The following is a 19,962-nucleotide window of genomic DNA, read 5'->3' on the forward strand; positions in this document are numbered from 1 at the left end:
AGCGGTGGGATCCAAGAGCATTGCCAGCTTCGGTTGCAGGGTGGGCTAGAAATACCTGGTCTGAGGCAAATGGCTGGGCTAGGACCAGAGATTTTGTAGGTTGGGATTGAGGTGCCTTTAGGTGTAACCCACCCACCTGCTGGCTGGGGTGCACTGTCCCATGTGGTGGCACTAGACCACTTGCGGAGAGAGAGAAACTGCACATCCTCCAATGTGGTCTATGCCATCAAGTACCAGCAGTGCCCCTCTGCCATGGGTATTGGCCAGACTGGACACCAATCAGACATGGTCACGGAGAAACCTGTAGGGGGACATTTCAACCTGCCTGGACACTCACTCATGGATTTAAAAGTAGCCATTTTTCTTCAACAAAAGAATGTCATTACTCAATTACAGAGAGAGTCTGCAGAACTGGAGTTTAACCTGGGCCTAAACAATGACATTAACTGGTTGGCACTACAAAGCCAATTTCCCCTGCTTTTAACATGCACATTTTCACACCAAAAGCTATGCATGAGATACATCCAGCCTACTTAATTAGCCTCATTAACACAGGTCCTACAATGGACAGGCACTCCTTCTGCTGGTATCTCTCTCTCTTGGTTTCTGTTATTTCCACTCCGACCCATCTGAGGAAGTGGGTTTTGCCCACAAAAGCTCGTGATTATGTATGTTTTGCTTTGTCTCCACGGTGTCACAGGACCACACATTGTTTTTAGAGAGAGAGAAAGAAGGAGTTTGCTCTACCACCTTGGCTGAGAGCCAGCTGCTGTTTAGCTCAAGCGATAGAGGCTCCTGCACTGAGCTCCAGAGGTGCCAGGTTCGGTGGTTACACTAGCAGTAGTGGGCGGGACTGGTCCTGGAATGGATGGGGCAGCCAGGAACGTTGTGTTCTCAGCTGGCGCTGCCCACTGGTCTGGGCAAATCTCTTTAATCTCTGGATTCCTAACTGCACAATGAAGCAGGCGCGGAGGAGGTAAAGGGGTAGAGTGAGTAAACAAGGCGGCAGTGAGAGATCCTGGCCCTGTCCTCTGGCAACATGGCAGGGTGGGTAACAGTGCAGAGAGCCTGCAGTTACCCATTGCCAGGTGTTAATGTCCACCTTGGCAGAGCACAAGATGAACAGTGACAAAGGCACCCCTGCTGTCTCTCTCCGCTTGTCACCTGGGTCGGAGTCCCTGCAGCTCTCGGTTAGCCTGCCAGTGGCCATGCCCTCTTGTGCCCATCCCTGCAGCTCTTGCACATAGTAAGAGACCAGCAAAGCCAGGGCTTCTACTTGGCAAGGGTTGAGGAGAAGCAGAACTGAGCCTGTAACCAAGAGAAGCTGAGGGTTTGTCCGGGAAAGCCTCTGGCTTTCCGTCTTTCCTCTCCTCTAGCCACGTGTTCACGCTGCCCATCTCCTCGCCAAGCGGCCGGCTCTAATCCCACACAGCCGCGGGTAGACAACCGGACGGACCATCCCTGGAGCAGTGATTGCAGCCAGGTTTGTTTTCCTGGCTCTGCCGGTAACAGGACAGTGCCCTGAGGAGTTCGTTCTCTCTTCTTTTCATTCCACGGTTTAAGCAAGGGTGCTGGCAGAACATCTCACAAAGGGCCTTGGTGTCGGAGATCCATTTCCCAGTGCAGCTCCTTTGGCTGGCTGATAAATCCACTTGGAGTGAGACTTGGTGACTTGGCCTCAGCTGCAGTAGGGGGTAATTGACACACACACAACTCAGCACTGGTGCTGGACTCCAAGTCCAGTGGCTGCAGCACAGAGAGGGACCGTGTGTTTCCCACCCATCATCATACAACAGCCCTGGTCTTGGGGGACTCAGCCAATCTCCCCCCCCCCTCTCTTTTTCTCTGCACGTGTGTGACGGCGTGTTGGGGTTTTCCCATCTCCTGCACCCCTGTAATGGCATGGACAGACTCCACCAGCCAGTAGAATAGAGGGAGTTTATTGCTTCTCCAGGATACAGCACAGCACAGATGTAATCTGGTTACAAGGCAGGCCTAGGATGCCTCAGCCCCCCTTGAGATGGGGGAGACTGGGCCCCTAAATTCCAGCCCCTTTCCCTAGGCTGTCTCCTCCATGCTCCCAGACAGAAACATAACTCCCTCACTTCCAGCCCTGCCCCCCGCCAGAGCTCCACTCCCCTTCTTCCCATTGTTCCGCTCCCTGGGAGATAACTCATCAGACAGGTTCGAAGCCCCCTTGCATAATGACTCATCCCCTGCCCTGCTGGGTCGTGCTGCAGCCAGTGGAGGTCACTCACAACCCATTGCCCAGCATAGCAACCAGCAAGTTACCCCTCCACTACGTCACAATGTGGAATACATTTTGTTCTCTGCACCGAAGTATGGGCAGTTGTGCACCACCAGTAGACACACACATTGCTGGCTGTGGGCCCTGTGACCACTCTGCCTATCAGCTGAGTGGCATTTGAATCTCTCTTGGGTGGCGGCCCAAGAACTCGGCTTACAGGGAACACTGGCCCCAGCCCACAGCAAAGGAGGGGAATACTCACGGTGTACTCGTTTTTGCCCCTTTTTGCTGAGTTTGCCCAGCAGGGCCATGCTGCGTGTGGCACGAGCCCCCTTTTCGGGATCTAAACTGAAGCCGCCACCTCATTCCACGTAGGCGACTGAACATCAGTCATTTCTGGTTACTGCTGACCACAGCCGGGGCTGGTGACGGGGAGGTGAAAGGCTTCCTATCCTATTACTAATTTCCGGAGCCTTCTAGTTCCCAAGGGCGTTGGATTTCTAAGAGCAGGCAAAAGAAACCCAAACAGGTTTTCCCATTCACATTCCAGGAATGCAGCTTCCCCAAGGTTAGGGAGTTCGGCTCAATTTTTACAGGGGTTTTGGGGCATTATGAAAACTTCCCCCTCTCCACCTTTTGGTGTTTTTAAAAAGTGCTGGTTTGGGTTAGCTGTGAAGCTGTCTGGCCTTTGCAGAGGGGTATGCTGGTGTATGGACTTAGCACTGCCACTCCTGGAATTAAATGCCCCGGAAGGGGCGGCTGTAATGAACTGGCCCTTTGAAGGTATGAGGTGTGCTGAGTAGTGCCCCTCACCATGTGCTGGGGAGAGCGCTGGAGCCAAGTATGGAAAATCGAGTTAAACTTCTGTACCCTGTTCCCTCACCACTGAAGTGTCAGGAAGCTTTGGCCTCTGTCATGTCACTTTGCATGACAAATATGCCACGAGGTGAGGCACGGGCTTTGTGGGCTCTGAATCGCCCCAGCAACAACTGTACGCAACACGCAAAGCTTGGCTGTGACTAGACACCACCGTGCTGGCAGGCTTCTACGCAAACGCAGAACAGTGAGCCCCGCTGAGGCTCACAGACCCTTCAAAGGGATGCCACCCTGTTCCCATACGCTCCGCCATCCATCTTGGTGGAAATGAGGCTGGGCTTGCCCACTGCATTAAATCACAGAAAGAGTGCGTCAGGTGCGGGGGCAAATAAAAACTGGACTTTTCTGCCCTTGCCCGATCCTGGTGTTCCTGAAATCAGGGGAAAATTCTCCATGAGTTTAGTGAGAGCAGAGTTAAGGCTGGCACCCTTACACCAGGCGGGCTGAAAGCTGCAGCTGTTGGGCAGAGCAGAGGAAGGAATTGATGGAATAGCTGCCTGACTTTCTAATGGCAGTGCCTCCCCCATGCCTAGGGAATTCAGGCTCCCTTTAGTGCCCGTGACTCAGTTTCCCATGTGTGAAGTGGAGTAAGGACGCTTTCCTGGCTCAGCGCTCTCTGGAGGAGACGGGCGATGAGACATGCAGCATTGTATATAGAGCATTATTAGTCAGCTGATGCCTGACTCTTCCCCTTATTTCTCCACAGTGTAGTGTGTCCGCTTGTTTACATAGCACATTGTTCTGAGCGGCAGGAATGGTCGTTAGCTCTAAATAAAAAAGGAATTAATACTGTTCTCTTGTTTGTGTTTTTATCCAAACGGACTGGCAAGATGTCAGTTTACAATGTTCCCATCTGAAGTACATTAGCTAGCTCTCTGAATAACTTCAGTAGAAAAATGTCCTCTCTTTGCAACTTACTTTTTTTTTCCGGATCAGCTATGGTCAGACTTTGAAATGTAGACATTTCTATCCCTCCCATATAGTTTTGTAATTAGTCATTTGAATAGATGCCCATCTTGCCCCATCTATACCAGTGCCTCAACACTAGATCTGTAGGTATTCATATACCGAGTCCTGGTCTACACTGGAGCAGAAGGTCAACTTAAGATGTGCAACTCCAGCTACGTTAATTGCATAGCTGGAGCCAACGTATCTTAAATCGTTGTTCACACAGCGGGAGGTAGATGATAGTAAATCAGGAGTAGGAGTACTGGCAGAGTACCGGCGTCGACGGGTGCATTCGGAGTTCGATTTAGCATGTCTTCACTAGACCCACTAAATCAAACCTGAAAGATCGATCGCAGCAGTGTGGATCTTCCCTGTAGTATAAACGTGCCCTGAGATCCTGCATCTCCTTTTGCTAATGCTGGTGGAAATTGGAAATAACACTGCAAAAGTAGATGGAGTTGCTCCAGGGGAAAATGCAGGAGATGGTACAGATAGTGGAGGCTTACTTTGGCAGGTTAGTTTTGCAGTGCTCAGGCAGCTAGGTGGAGTTTGTAGTTTAATTAACTGGTGGTTTATCTTGTATGGTTGAAATTGCTTTGAGTCAGAAGATGAATCCAGAAACATGAAGGATTTGCAAGTCAAGAGTGTCTTGGGCAGGTTGCTTTTCAAAAACCTTTGGGCATAAAACAAGACCCAATAATAAAAAAAGATCCCAGAATAAAAACATAATTATAAACATAAGCAAGACAGGAGAAGTCATTCTTCCGTTCTACTCTGTGCTGATTAGGCCTCAGTTGGAGTATTGTGTCCAGTTCTGGGCCCCACATTTCAAGAAAGACGTGGAGAAATTGGAGAGGGTCCAGAGAAAGCACCACAAATGATTAAAGAACAGCGTTTCTCAATCTTTTTTTTAATAAAGTACCCCTTTACAAAAATTATAAGTACCCCCAGTACCTACAGTTTTTCAGACACACCATTTTTTTCTCTACCATTGCAACACATTTGTTTAAACAACTTAATTGTAGCTGGGCATGCAATTAAATTTGTGGGTGTAAAAAGTGCAAAAATAATTAAGTGCAATAAAAGTTAAAACAAAAATTAAGTTTTTTCCAAATTTCAGTTGTGTTGACGTATCCCCCAGACTTCTCTTGAGTACCCCAAGGGTATTCGTACCACTGATTGAGAGACACAGCTCTAGAAAACTTGAGCGATGAGGGAAGACTGAAAGATTTAGGTGTATTTAGTTTAGAAAAGAGAGACTAAGATGGGACATGAGAGCAGCTTTCAAGTATCTAAAAGGGTGTTACAAGGAAGAGGGGAAAAAATTGATCTCGATCTCTGAGGATAGGACAAGACGCAATGGGCTTAAATTGCAGTAAGGGTGGTTGAGGTTGGACATTAGAAAAAGCTTCCAGACTATCAGGGTGGTTAAACACTGGAATAAATTGCCTAGGGAGGTTGTGGAATCTCCATCACTGGAGATATTTAAAAACAGGTTAGATAACCATCTAACAGGGATGAAGTAGATGGTGCTTGGTCCCACCGTGAGGGCAGGGGACTGGACGTGGCGACCTCTCAAGGTCCCTTCCAGTTCTAAGATTCTATGATGTGGTAAAAGCATAAGAATGACCATGCTGGGTCAGACCAATGGTCCATCTGGCCCTGTATCTTGTCTTCTTGCTGTGGGCAGTGCTAGATGCTTCAGAGGGAATGAATACAACAGAGCAATATTGAATGATATGCTTCCTGTGGCCAACAGAGGTTTGGCGACACCCCAGACATGTGGCTGGATCCTGACCATCTTGGCTCACAGCATTGATAGACATATCCTCCATACCCAGAACTTTCTGGGTGTCTGGCTGATGAGTCTTGCCCACATGCTCAGGGTTTAGCTGATCGCCATGTTTGGGGTCGGGAAGGAATTTTCCTCCAGGGTAGATTGGCAGAGGCCCTGGAGGTTTTTTGCCTTCCTCTGTAGCATGGGGTACAGATCACAGCTAGAGGATTCTCTGCATCTTGGGGTCTTCAAAGTATTTGAAGGCTTCAATATCTGAGATATAGGTGAGAGGATTATTCTAGGAGGGGTGGGTGAGATTTTGTGGCCTGCACTGTGCAGGGGGTCAGACTAGATGATCATAATGGTCCCTTCTGACCTTAAAGTCTATGAGTCTATGAGTCCATGATAAATCCATTAGTCTCTAAGTCTACAATCTAGACTGCAAGCCTCTTTCGAAAGAGGCTTTTTCGAAAGATACTTTCGAAAAAGCCTCTTTCGGAAAAGAGCATCTAGACTGCAAGCAGTACTTTCGAAAAAGCAAGCCGCTTTTCCAAAAGAGAGCACCCAGGCAGTCTGGATGCTCTCTTTCGAAAAAGCCCTGTTTGCATTCAAGAACGCCTTTTTTCGAAAGAGCCCTTTCGAAAAAAGGCGTTCTTCCTCGTGAAATGAGGAGTACCGCCGTCGAAAGAAAAGCCGCGTTCTTTCGATTTAATTTCGAAAGAACGCGGCTGTAGTCTAGATGCAGGTGAAGTTTTTTTGAAAAAACCCTGCAGTTTAGACACAGCCTAAGGGTATGTGTACACTTGCACCCTCTTTCGAGAGAAGGATGCAAATGAAGACATTTGAAATTGCAAATGAAGCCGGGATTTAAATATCCGGTGCTTCATTTGCATAATCGCGTTATGGCGCTATTTCGAAATAGCACTATTTCAAAATAAAACACGCTGTGTAGATGCAGTATTTCAAGAGAAAACTCTTCTCCTGAAATAACTGTTAAACCTCATTTTAGGAGGAATAAGGGTTATTTCGAGAGAAGAGTTTTTTCTCGAAATAACCACGTCTTCAGCATGTGGCTACACTACAGCATTATTTCAAAATAGTTAATTTGAAATAGCTCATTTCAAAATAATGCATCGACACACAAAATTCATTTTGAAATAGTGTTTCTCTACTTCGAAATAGCACATTCACACTGAGTGGACGTTGAATTGCATTTAAGGCTGGTTGGAACCAGTGCCAGCAGGGCATCAGGTCAGAAGTTACCTTGTGGCCAAGGCAGCCAGCAGGGCACCCTGAAAGGAACTAGAGGCCCCCTATTTTGAAATAAGTGTCTACACAGTGCTTATTTCGAAATTGCTATTTCAAAATAAGCCCTCCGCTATTTCAAATTAATTTTGAAATAGCAGTTGGCTTGTGTAGATGCTAGGAAAGGTATTTCAAAATAACTTTGCTGTGTAGACATACTCTCAGTCTCTAAGGTGCCTCAGGACTCCTCATTGTTTCTGCAGATCCAGAGGACCACGGCTACCCCTCTGAGACAAGCCCTCCGTGAACTTATCTAATTCTTTTTTGAGCCCAGTTATGCTTTTGGCCTTCACAACTTTATACTGCCTGGCGATGAGTTCCACAGGTTGTGTGTGGCATGAAAAAAAACCTCCCTTCTGTTTGTTTTAAACCTGCTATGTTTCCATTTCATCCAGGGACCCATGCTCTTGTGCTTTCCGAGGTAAATAACACTCCCTTATTCACTTTTGCCACATCATTTGTTATCTTAGGAACCCCTATTATATGTCTTTTTGCCATCTCTTTTCTAAGCTGAACAATCCCAGTCTTTTTCATCTCTCCTCACATGGGAGCTGTTCCACACCTCTCATCATTTTTTGCTGCCCTTCTCTGTACTGCTGCCCTTCTCTGAACTTTTCCCAATTCTTATCTCTCTCTTTTGAGAGGAGGTGACCAGAACTGCATGCAGTTTTCAAGGTGTGGGCATCAGTGTTCTCTGTAAGCTGAGTGCTTGGGCAGCCACCCAGGAGAGATTCAAATGCTGCCCAGCTGATAAGCAGAGCCCCCACAGCCGGCAGCTTGTTTCTATGGGTGGTGCACATCAGCACATGCCTCAGTGCACATAACACAATTTATTCTGCACACAAATAGAAAAAAATTAGAGGCAACATTGGTGGGCATAGTATGGATTTACACAGTGGCATTATGATAGTTTCTGGTTTATTATCTAGCACTTTCCTAATAGGTCCTAAGACTGAGTGTTTCTGAGTCTGCACCCTGAACAGGTGTTTTCAGATTGTCGAACAAAAGTTTGAGCTATGCAGACTTAAGACACTGAGAATTGACATACACATGACATGCTGTATTCTGCCTGTTCTTCCCTTTCTAAATGCAAGACCAGTGGCAAAAGGGGTTGGCTCTGCTCAGCCATGGCCAACCTGCCACATTTGAATATCAAAAAATGGCAACATAAAAGTCGTTCATCTGATTCCCAGATCTCCCCTGGGGTGACAACACATGTCTACACTATGAAATTATTTCAAAATTACTAAATCCGACTTAAGAACTCCCAGTGTAACAAATTCGAACTTGTGTGTCCTCACTACAGGGAAGCATCGAAATGATGCAGGCTCCATTAACGTGGACGCACTACCTCGGACTCAGCACCCAGGACGCTCTCTGGGAAGCTACACGAGGCCAATTAGTTTGAATCAGTGGCATCGGCACACCCACACTGAACATTATTTTGAATGTACAGGTTCGGTATTAGCGTTATTCCTCATGAAAAGCAGGACTACAGAGTTTGAATTCTGCAGCCCGTTATTCTTAAATAACAGGCTTGGTAGTGTGGACGTGCCGCTTACTAATTCAACCTTGAGGGGGTTATTTTGGACCAAAGTCCTAGTGTAGACCAGGGTAGAGGGATTACAGGGCCTATCTAGTCTTGTATCTATTGTTTCCTGCTGATGCTTTAGACAAAGACAACAAATATCACCTCCATAATATCTCCAGATCGTATGCGAAGGGAACATTGTTATCAGATATTATAATAATTTCAGGACTGACATGAACTCTGTTGCCACAAAGAAAATATGGTCTGTTTTGTTGCTTTGTTGCTGCTGGTGGTCGGGGGTTTATGTACTTTGTTAAAAGAACAATAAACATGCATTTAAAAGAAGGGGAAAAAATCAGAAGGAGAATGCAAACTAGACAACACAGAGATGGATTTAATGATTTCCCAAAAGGCTACAGTTCTGTGGGGATACAAATGGGATATTTGTTTATTAAGGATTTCACAGTAATTCTCTCTTGTAAACTCTAGACATTTTTACAAGCAACCTAGACTTGCAACAGTCAGATATTACATACATCCATTTGTGTTTTGGGTGCTGCATTAACCTAAGAATAGTCAGATATGTACAATGCAAAAGACAGTGCTTTTGGAACTTTTGTTGATTTTTCAAGGATATACCATTAAACAACATTTTCGGCATAAATTAATCAACCAAGACTTTCTTCCTCTATCAGTGAAATGACTTTTATTTATTAAAAAAACAAATTATGTATATAATATTTGAAAAAAAAAAACCCCATCATTCAGTTCACTGGAACGGGGAAAGATATTCCTAACAAATTTCTAGGGCTGGCAGGAAAACAACAATTCTATATAACTATAAATCTTGAGATTTAAAAAATTTGTTGGTTTAATGCAGACCTTCTGAATTTTTTTCAGAGAGAGCCAGACAGACTCCAGAACAGCCAGTAACTGGGCACTCAACTAGGATGTGGGAGATCGAGATTTAATTCTCCCACATCACCCACGAGTGTCAGGACACTCAGCTATTCTAATAATTTGGCTGTTCTGGGGTCTCTTCCCCCCCCCCCCCCCCCCCCCCCCCAGCAATTCCATCTTGGACTTGGGAAACTGATACATTTTTAAAATTCAGATTAAATACAACTGGCTTATTTCAAAAGCAAAAAGTTTCGTCATCTACTTTTTGACCAGCATTACACATTTCCTATCCTAGTGGCGCATTGACAAAGACCTAAATAAAAAGCCCACAGCCTTGAAATATGATTCATTTAACCGCATTATCTCAACTGCAAATTTATCATCCATTAGGCAATTGCTCCAGATTGACTTTTCATCTCTAATCCAAGTGCCTGATCCGAAAGTTGCGGGGGGGGATTCAGTTGATTTCATTGGCCTCTTTCTCCTTCCACTTCTGAGGGTATGTCTAGACTACATGCCTCTGCCGGCAGAGGCATGTAAATTAGACTACCCAACATAGTCAATGAAGTGGGGATTTAAATATCTTCCGCTTCATTAAAATAAAAATGGGCGCCGCGCTGGGCCGGCTCAGCTGATCGTCGGCACAACGCGGTAGTCAAGACACGGATCAGTCAGCAAGGAAAGCGTTTGCCAACCGATCCTGTAAACCTCGTTTCACGAGGCATAAGGGATCGGTCGGCAAAGGCTTCTCTCGTCGACCGATCCGTGTCTTGACTGCCGCGTTGTGCCGATGATCAGCTGAGCCGGCACAGTGCGGCGGCCATTTTTATTTTAATGAAGCCGGGGATATTTAAATCCCCGCTTCATTGACTATGTCGGGTAGTCTAATTTTATGTAGTCTAGACATAGCCTGAGTCTCTGACCCTGAGAAAGCTATGGAGGTCACTATCTTGCCTGGCCATTTTGCTCGGCTTTGAACGGCAGGACCTTTCCGATTCTCATTGAACTGTTTGGATCTAATCATTTTAAGTGTTTCTGGAGTTGGCCTTTGTGACGTAGTGGGGGGTACCTTGCTGGTTGCTATGCTGGGCAGTGGGTTGTGAGTGACCTCCACTGGCTGCTGTGTGCAGCATGGCCCCGCAAGGCAGGGGATGAGTCATTATGCAAGGGGGCTTCAAACCTGTCTGACCAGTTATCTCCAAGGGAGCGAAACAATGGGAAGAGGGGAAGTGGAGCCCTGGCTGGAGGCAGGGCTGGAAGTGAGGGAGTTAGTTTCTGTCTGGTATCATGGAGGAGACAGCCTAGGGAAAGGGGCTGGAATTTAGGGGCCCAGTCTCCCCCATCTCAAGGGGGGCTGAGGTATCCTAGGCCTGCCCTGTAATCAGATTACATCTGTGCTGTGCTGTGCTATCCTGGAGATGCAATAAACACCCTCTGTTCTACTGGCTGGTGGAGTCTGTCCGTGCCATTATGGGGGTGCAGGAAATGGGAAAACCCCAACGCGCTATCACAGCCTCTCACCAGAGCCCCGTGGGATGGTACGGGTGACATCTGGCCCCCACTGAAGTCAACAGCAACCAACCATGGGTCAGCATTTCATCAGGCGGAGGGGGCGCATTGATTTCTTTGAGAGCAGATTGTTTTTTGGAGTGAACAAGCCTCCGGGAAGAAATGGCCCAGCCCAGGTAGCACCATAAATGTTGCCCCTTTCTGGGAAGGCACCTATCCCTGGGCGTGTGTGTGTGTGTGGCAGGGGAGACTGAGTCTCTCTGGCCCATTCCTAGCCTGTCAGCTGAGATGGCCAGCATCTATGGTGGATTTCTGGCATGGACCTAGACTCCTGGGGAGGGGCTGAGATGTCTCTGGAACTCTTAATAGATTAATACACGTGAGCTTCTCCGATCTCTGCTAAAGGCTGAAGGACCCTGAAACAAATCTGTCTCCTGGACCCCTGCTTTGCTTTGCCAGCTTAGTGCCCTGTGAACAGTTACTAGCTCAAGGTTCTGTCTTGCAGTGTTGCCCGTGTCTTTTGGGCCAGTGTTTTTCAACCCCTTTAGGGGTACTTGAGAGAATTCTGGGGGGGGGGGGGGGAAGGGATGTCAACACAACTGAAATTTGGAGAAAACTGAATTTTTGTTTTAAATTTTAAAGCGCTTTATTATTTTTGTTCTTTTTATACCCCAAAATTTCATCACTCACCTGGCTACGAATAAGTTGTTTAAACAAACGTGTTTCAATAGTAGAAGAAATGGTTGTGTGTCTGAAAACTGTAGGGACTGGGGATATGTATACATTTTTTTTAAAGGGGTACTTTATAAAAAAAAAAAAAGCTTGAGAAACACTTGAGAAAGCTTGGGCCCTCTGGTGACACAGTGCTGAGCAGGCGATAAACCATGAGGCTAGTGAGCAGGCTGCAGGAGTGGGCCTCTTTCCTCTCAGGGGGCCGTAAGATTGTTGTAACCGAGACGGTTTCCCCAGGACAGGGTGGTTTTGTTACCTGCGCTGGCGTCCCTAGAATATGCGGGCTGGGTCGATGGGACCGTAGCTGCATTTTGAGTGGCTGCAGAGGGGGCGCCTGGCTTTCTCACAGCCCGTGCCGTGTGCCACCAGCCCGTCACTGCAGCTGCCCTGGCTTTATGTGCCGGTCACTGTAGTCATACTGACAGGAAAAAAACCATGCGGGTGGAAATGGGGAATCTGGCGACCCTGTGCACGGGCCACAGGAAACAAAATGACACGCGGGCCACACAGAGAACCCCGGTGAGCCGTATGCAGCCTTCGCCTCGGGTCGCCCCTCACTGCGATAAGGCCTGCGTCAATAGTGAGACAGCGTGGGGGAGGGAATCGTTTTTATCAGACTCACTGGTGGGAGGGAGAGAGAGAAGCCTCTGAGCTGCTTCAAGACTCACCCGGGCAGGGCCGACTTCTCCATTAGGCACAGTCGGCACCGTGCCTAGGGCCCACGCTACTTTTAGGGGCCCACGAAAATGTTTTAATTTCTTTTCAAATCAGAAGGAAAAAAATGAACTTTAAGGGTCGAAGAAAAGGTTTTCATTTTCTTCTCACGTCAGAAAAAAATGAAACTTTTAGGAAAATCTGTTCAATTTTGCCTAACACAGAAAAAAAAATGTTGAAGTATTTAAAGTTATTTCAAAAATAATTTTTAATATTTTTTTTTTTATGGAGGAAGGGGCCCACGGAAGTCAGAATGTGGCCCTGCACCTGGGCGCGCCTGGAGGCGTTCCCTTCTCCCTCACAGAAGGGGGGTCACTAACAGATAGTTCACCTCCCGCCCCTTGTCTCTCGCCTACCCGCAGCAACAGAAATGCTGCGTCCAGCAAGGGAAGAGGTGTTTACTCTGGTCCCGGTGAGGCCGGCCTGTGTTTAGAGCCCTCTCTTCACATGAACCCAGGGCGGCGCGGAGAAGTGACCTTGACCAGGCGTCAGCGACCTGCCCCTCGCCGGTGCCAGACATCTGGCCTCCCTCAGCATTGCTTTCCCCTCCTAGGCAGCTCTCTGAGGCATCTCTGCTGTGTCCGCGCATGGGGGTGGGCGCCTGGGCCCTGCCGTCATACAGAGGAACGGCTGTCGTGGCGCGGCGCGGCGGCCTGCCTCGGTGCTCACCCTTTCTCTCTGTGTGTCTTTCTTTTTTCCCCCCTTCCAGTCGCTTTGGTACAAAGTGTGCCCGCTGCGGCAGGCAGATCTATGCCAGCGACTGGGTCAGGAGAGCCCGCGGCAACGCCTACCATCTCGCCTGCTTCGCCTGCTTCTCCTGTAAAAGGCAGCTGTCGACGGGCGAGGAGTTTGGCCTGGTGGAAGAGAAAGTGCTGTGCCGGATTCACTATGACACAATGATAGAGAACCTCAAGCGAGCGGCGGAAAATGGTACGCAGACCCTCCGGGAGACCCACTGGCACCGCGCCCTCCTCAGAATGCCACCCTCCGCGGTAGTAGAATGGCCGAATAAGCGGATTCCCCCCACCTTCCCCTCCTGTTCCTTTCCTAGGTAACTACGCCCTCGTGCGAGCCCGTCTCTGTGCGTTGGTGCTCGGGCCCGCGCAAACAGCCTGCGGCTGGACCCGGGGGGCTGGAACTGGGGGGGGGGGCTGCCTCATGCACCCCCTGGCTTGAGGTGGTTTCCACTGCAGAGAGAGTTTGCAGTTTGCTTCCCTGGTTCTCAGCGCACCGCCATGCACGTTGTTCCAGCCCCCCGGCTGGACTCTAAGAGGCAGGGGAAGGCGTGAGCCTGCCCACACGCCGCTCCCTGTGCCAGGGCTGCCTCTGGGCTTCAGCCAGGTGGGGACCACGTGCCACCCATCCTCTCTGTTCTCCGGGGGGGGGGGTTCATGAGCGGAGACTGGGGACCTGCCTCGGAAGTGGGAGGTGGCTTGTGGTGGGAAGGAGGAGGAGCTGGAAACCTGTCTTTACAATGGGAGGGGCTTGGCTTCTGCAGGGGGTGGGGCCTTGGGTGGAAGAGGCGGGGCTGGGGGAGTTGTCTCATCCACCGCCCATGTCCTGCGCGGATGCTTTCCTGGACGGCGGGGTGGCCCAGAGGGCAGCAACCAAGAACCTCGTCACCATCCCCATGAGCAAGTTCTCTGGGGGCAAAATTCCCCTCTCGGATGCAGCCAGAGCGGGTCGGGGCCTCTGCGGGCTCCAGGGCAGCGTCTGAGCCTTTAATTTAGGGCCCTGGCATTTTCAGGACCTGCAGGGACCTGCCCGCCCCCTCCAAAGGGTTCACCCTCCCACTGGGCTGGCCTGGCCTTTCCCTGTTTCCCTTGCTCGCCCCTGGCCCCCCGGCAGTGCTGCACTCAGGGCGGCCGCTGTGCCGTGTGACAGGAGGCACCTTGCTCACAGGCACCTCCTGCGGGCGCCACTTTTTCCGACTGCCCCGGGGCTCTGTCTGCATGTAGCGGGCACAAAACAGGCTTTTGATTCTCCTCCCCCCTGGCTGTCCCATAGGAGACCTGAGGCAGATGGTTCCCCTAGAGCCGCTGGGCTGCCGAGGTTCCAGCAGGCTCCAAAGTGTTGGCTGAGGTCCTGGAAGAACAGCGAGGAGCCTAATCTGGGGAAGAGCTGGTGGCCCCGCAAGGCAGCGGGGGAGGGGCTGTCTGGTCACAGCTGCCCCACAATACACAGGCGGGCTGGGCACTGACCTAAGTTTGCAGATGATCCCAAGCTGGGAGGGGTTGCGACTGCTCTGGAGGATAGGGTCACAATTCAAAATGATCTGGACAAATTGGAGAAATGAGGTAAATAGGATGAAGCAGAACAGGGCTGGCAAGCAGGATGAGGTAAATAGGATGAAGTTTAATAAAGACAAATGCAAAGTGCTCCACTTAGGAAGGAACCATCAGTTTCACACATACAGAATGGGAAGCGACTGTCTAGGAAGGGGTACGGCAGAAAGGGATCTAGGGGTCAGAGCGGACCACAAGCTGAATATGAGTCAGCAGTGTGATGCTGTTGCAAAAAAAGCAAACATGATTCTGGGAGGCATTAACAGGTGTGTTGTGAGTAAGACACGAGAAGTCATTCTTCCGCTCTACTCTGCGCTGATTAGGCCTCAGTTGGAGTATTGTGTCCAGTTCTGGGCACCGCATTTCAAGAAAGATGTGGAGAAATTGGAGAGGGTCCAGAGAAGAGCAACAAGAATGATGAAAGGTCTAGAGAACATGACCTATGAAGGAAGGCTGAAAGAATTGGGTTTGTTTAGTTTAGAAAAGAGAAGACTGAGGGGGGACATGACAGCAGTTTTCAGGTATCTAAAAGGGTGTCCTAAGGAGGAGGGAGAAAACGTGTTCATCTTGACCTCTGAGGATAGAACAAGAAGCAATGGGCTTAAACTGCAGCAAGGGAGGTTTAGGTTGGACATTAGGAAAAAGTTCCTAACTGTCAGGGTGGTCAAACACTGGAATAAATTGCCCAGAGAGGTTGTGGAATCTCCATCTGTGGAGATATTTAAGAGCAGGTTAGATAAATGTCTATCAGGGATGGTCTAGACAGTACTGGGTCCTGCCATGAGGGCAGGGGACTGGACTCGATGACCTCTCGAGGTCCCTTCCAGTCCTAGTATTCTATGATTCTATGTCTTGAGGAAACGATGCCCCCAACATGGCTTTGACCAGCTCCTTTGTTGCTTGGGGTTTTGCTGCTCTGCCTCCGCAGCCCACGGGGCAGGAAACAGGCGGGATTCTGTGTCCGTGAGTCATAAATCTCGAAGGTGGGAAAGCTGGCAGGCCGGCCAAACATTCCCCTCATTTTCCACCGGCCCTGCCCTCCCTCGGATCCGCCCGCTTCCCAGCCGGGCTGGGCTGCCCATCGGCCTGCCCCTTACTGGAAGCACAATGGGAGAGCGAGACAAGAGGAACATGGTTTCTCAATCAAGTCCCACACCTCTCAGGGGGCAGCGGAGGTCAAATGCAGAACGGAGCAGCTCCCTTCCCCTTGAACGCGTTCCAGCTGCCTCTTCCTGAGTGGCAACATTCACGGGGATGCGGAAACCCCTCTGCGGCCACGCTCGGCGCACCCGGGGCAGTGAGCAGGTGTCCTGCTGCGTTAGATGTCCATACAAGGCAGTAAGAACTGGCCGCTGGAAATTAACAAGGAGGCCAGGCTGGGGTGGGGAAGAGGCTGTCGTGGGCATGGGGGAGTTAGGGACAGGCCGTGGATGACGTGGAGGAGCTGGCTAGGTGGGGAGTCAAATGACTCAGGGATGATCTAGATCAATGTTTCTTAAAACTTTTTAAGACCGAGGAACACCAAACACCAAGGATTTTTGGTTGAGGGGAAAGAAAAAGGGCTGGGGGAAAGTTATTGACCACAGATTGAGAAACACTGATCTAGATGGTGCTTGGTCCTGCCGTGAGGGCAGGGGACTGGACTTGCGAGGTCCCTTCCAGTTCTAGTGTTCTCCGATTCTGTGAAAGGCCCCCAAGGTTGAGTTGGGGGATTGCGTGAGCCCAGACCCTGGCTCTCCTGCGTCATGCGCAGCTGGTGGGTGACTCCGGGGGCGTGGAGTGGGGTGATACACGGGGAGCCCACCTCCACGTTAGGGTCTAGGTCCCTGGTGAGTTCACCCTGGTGTTTGCAAGCGTTGTTTGTGCATCCCGGAGAAGGGGGGAGGCTGCATTGGGACTGCGCCGTGGGGCGAGCTGCTGGGGGTGGCATAGCCTAGATTTGCAACTATTTTACATGCACCCAGGCACGGGGTTTGGGGCTGATGCTGGCCAGGTGTCCGCATCTTTGATCCTGTAGCTACTTTACAGGCGGCTGCTCCTAACCCTTGGGCTGGTTAAGCCAGCAAAGGTGCTTTCACTCGGACCTTTGTGGGGAAGGCTTTAGGGAGCTTATGAGACCACACGAGCTCACGGACGCTGTGTAGGGTTGCCAGGTGTCCGGTATTGGCCTGGACAGTCTGGTGTTTACGGCCTCTGTCCGGTCAAAAAAAACCAGAAAATACCAGACATGTCAAATGTCCGGTATTTTCTGTTTTTCTCGGGTGGAAGGATCACTTGGGACATTCTTCCACTGCCGTGTCTGGTGGGGGCGGGAGGAACAAAGCATGGGGATTTAAAGGCACGGCGACTCTTTTATTGTGTGCAACTCTTTTATTTAGTTATTTATTTATTTGCTCAACAATTTTGGTTCCCCTCCCTCCTCTTTTTTTTTTTTTGGCTCAACCAAGTTTTTTCCTGCCGTGTTCGGTAGTTTTTGTGGAAGTATCTGGCAACCCTAGTGTTGTGTTGCTTTTTTCCCTCTGCCTCCCCCCACGGCTCCGTACGCCCTGCCGCCCTGTCCCATGGCTGGGCACGTCGAAGTGGAGGGGGCCGAGCTGGGCACTGCTAGTGCTAAGCCCAGGAAGCTGTACGGTACGTGTGCAAAGGAATCCAGTCTAGACACGCTGGAGCTCCACGACACGGCAGGGGGTAGGCGGTACCGCAGCAGTGTGGGAACACAGGAGCCTGTGCGAACAGTCAGCATTTCCCATCCTGCGTGGCTGGCTGGGGAGCAGAACTGCCCGCAGAGTCGCACGTGGTGGTTCTCACAAATACGCCAGAGGTGTTCAGGTCAGGCGGGACCCAGGTGTATTGCAATGGCCTGGTGGAGAAGGGCAGGTGGGAAGGCCCGGGAAAAGCTCGCCAGATGTGAGGTCCAGATCATGAGCCTTACGGTGTCCCTGGCAAGGACAACGGATGGAAGTGGTCGAGTGCTCCCGCCCTGACAAGGGATTTGGCTTTAGAGGATCCACCACAGAGGCAGCATCTCCCCCAGGGCCCCATGCCCCCGGGGAGCCACGGCCAATTCCACCAGCTGCTGTTTCTGACGCTGAATCTGGCCCTGCCATCTCCCCTGGCCCCAGCAGGAGAGCGGCGCAAACCGAGACGTGGCCCTGGCGCACGCCCAATGTTTGCCGGCTCCTGTGGAGGGAGGCGTAGGCGGAATTCTCAGCGGAGAAGGCCTAGCGCCTCTGACGATGGTCTCCTGAAAGGGGGGCAGGGATGGTCCCAGGGGTCACCTGGGCACAGATGGAGGTATGTGGTCTAAGTGCTCATTTGAAGCTAAGCCCCCCGGAACTTTCTCCCCCCATGGCTGGCTCCGAGGTGCAGGGAGGCACCGGAAGGTTTTCAAAACTCCACGTGAGCCCTGCCAGGGCGACCCTGGACACGGCGGGCCGGTTTGGGGGTGAGAAAAGCTGGCCGTGAAAGCGGGTGGGTCAGTCTGGCAGGGCACAGCAGCGGGCAAAGAGCCAGCGCTTGTGGCGTGTCTCCTTCTGACCCCAGAGACGGGCCGTGAGAACGCTCCTGCTCCGCTTTCCGGTGGGCATGGGCCACTCCCCCCCCCCCCCCCCCGCTGTTTAAACAGGCACGGCCCCTGGGCTTCAGTGGAGACCGACTCCAGTAGAGGGTCTGGCCCGGGGGGGTTGTCTGTCCTAGCTCTGTCTGGCTGGTCTGTCTGCCTAGGAAAACGCTTCCCAGCCTCCCTCCGTGAGATCCCTTCCCATGGCACAGGGGAGGTGGGAATCATGGCCTCACCTTACCCCTGTTTCCACACGCCCCCTCGTGCAGCCAGGCTGCATCTCCGAGGGACGCCGTTGGGATTCCTGCCGGCTTATCCCAGCCAGTCGAATTAGCCCAGTTCTGTGATTCATGCGGCCTGGTGGTTTTGAATGAAGCCCCACTTTCTCCTAGGGCAGCGGTTCTCCACGTGTGGGCCGTGGGCCGCTAGTGGTCTGCGACTGTCTTGCCAGTGGGCTGCGGGCTCAGGGCTTGTCCCTCCCCCGCAGCGGGGAGCCTGTGTTGGCGCTCCAGACCTGGGCCTCTCCCCACGAGATTGGCGCTCCAGCGCTGGCTTCCTGCTGCGGGGGGCAGGGGAGCCTCGTGGTTCAGATCCAGCTTGCTGGGGGAGGAAGCGGCTCCATACGCTGCCTCTCTCCTTCCCAGCTGCGGGAGGAAACAGCTCACCTGGAGGCTTTCCCCGCTGCTCCTATTGGCCGGAATCATGACCAATGGGAGCAGCAGGAGGTGGTGCCTGGGAGTGGTGAGAGGCCCCTCTCATGCATCCCCTCCTGCCAAGACCCCCCACGCTTAGGGTATGTCGACACTACAGAGTTTTGTCGGAAAAACGGCCCCCACACTGCAATTGTGTTCTTCCACAAGCAAATCGAAAGAACAGAGCGGTTTTTCCGGCATTGGGAATCCTCTTTCTACGAGGAAGACGCCTTTTGGCGAAAGGGCTCTTTCGGAAAAAGGCGTGTGTGGACAGTGTGGACGGGGAAGAGGGAGTTCTTTCGGAAGAAGAGGAAAGAGGAAAAAGCACAGGTGCCCTGGTGGCCGCTCCGTCCATAGCAACCACGCTTACGTGCAAGAGAGCGTCCCTTCAGTGTAGACGCTCTCTTTCAAAAAAGCAGATCGTTTTTTCGTTGCGCTTTGGCAGTGTGGCCGCGCTCTTTCGGAAGACATTTTTGCAGAAGAGCTCTTCCGAAAAAAGCTTCTTGCGAAAGAAGCCTGTAGATGTAGCCTTAGCTGGCTCCTGGTCCCTCCTTCCCTAATAGAGCCCCCAGCCCACTCGTCCACCCATTTTGTTGTCATGGGAGGCCCCTCTTGTGCACCCTCCCTCCTGCCAACACCCCTCCTCCCCTAGCCCGTTCCTGCACCCATTTTGTCATCATGGTTGGCTGGTGGTCTGCAGAAAGGTCTGGGTTGAGCAGGGTGGGCCATGGGCCAAAAAGTTTGAGAACCTCTGTCCTAGGGAGACCGTTTCTCCTTGTATGGGCAGAACCCAGGGGCCTCTCCCGTGCTGCAGAGACAAAGGCGATTCCGTGGGCTGCAATTAGGCAGGAGGCCAATGGGCTAGTACTAAGGAAACTGGGGGGGG

General features: G+C 51.0%; 1 protein-coding gene across 3 annotated transcripts in view; it reads left to right on the forward strand.

The window, feature by feature from the left end:
- LHX6 (LIM homeobox 6) overlaps positions 1-19,962 on the forward strand; it is a 53,476-nt gene that overhangs the window by 14,701 nt on the left and 18,813 nt on the right. For all 3 annotated transcript variants that reach the window (XM_075905410.1, XM_075905409.1, XM_075905411.1), the window contains exon 5: positions 13,250-13,470. In XM_075905410.1, coding sequence (XP_075761525.1) covers positions 13,250-13,470 — 221 coding nt within the window. The remainder of the gene's footprint in view (positions 1-13,249; positions 13,471-19,962) is intronic.

The sequence above is a fragment of the Pelodiscus sinensis genome, chromosome 22 (assembly GCF_049634645.1).
Source record: "Pelodiscus sinensis isolate JC-2024 chromosome 22, ASM4963464v1, whole genome shotgun sequence".
Taxonomy (NCBI): Eukaryota; Metazoa; Chordata; order Testudines; family Trionychidae; genus Pelodiscus; species Pelodiscus sinensis.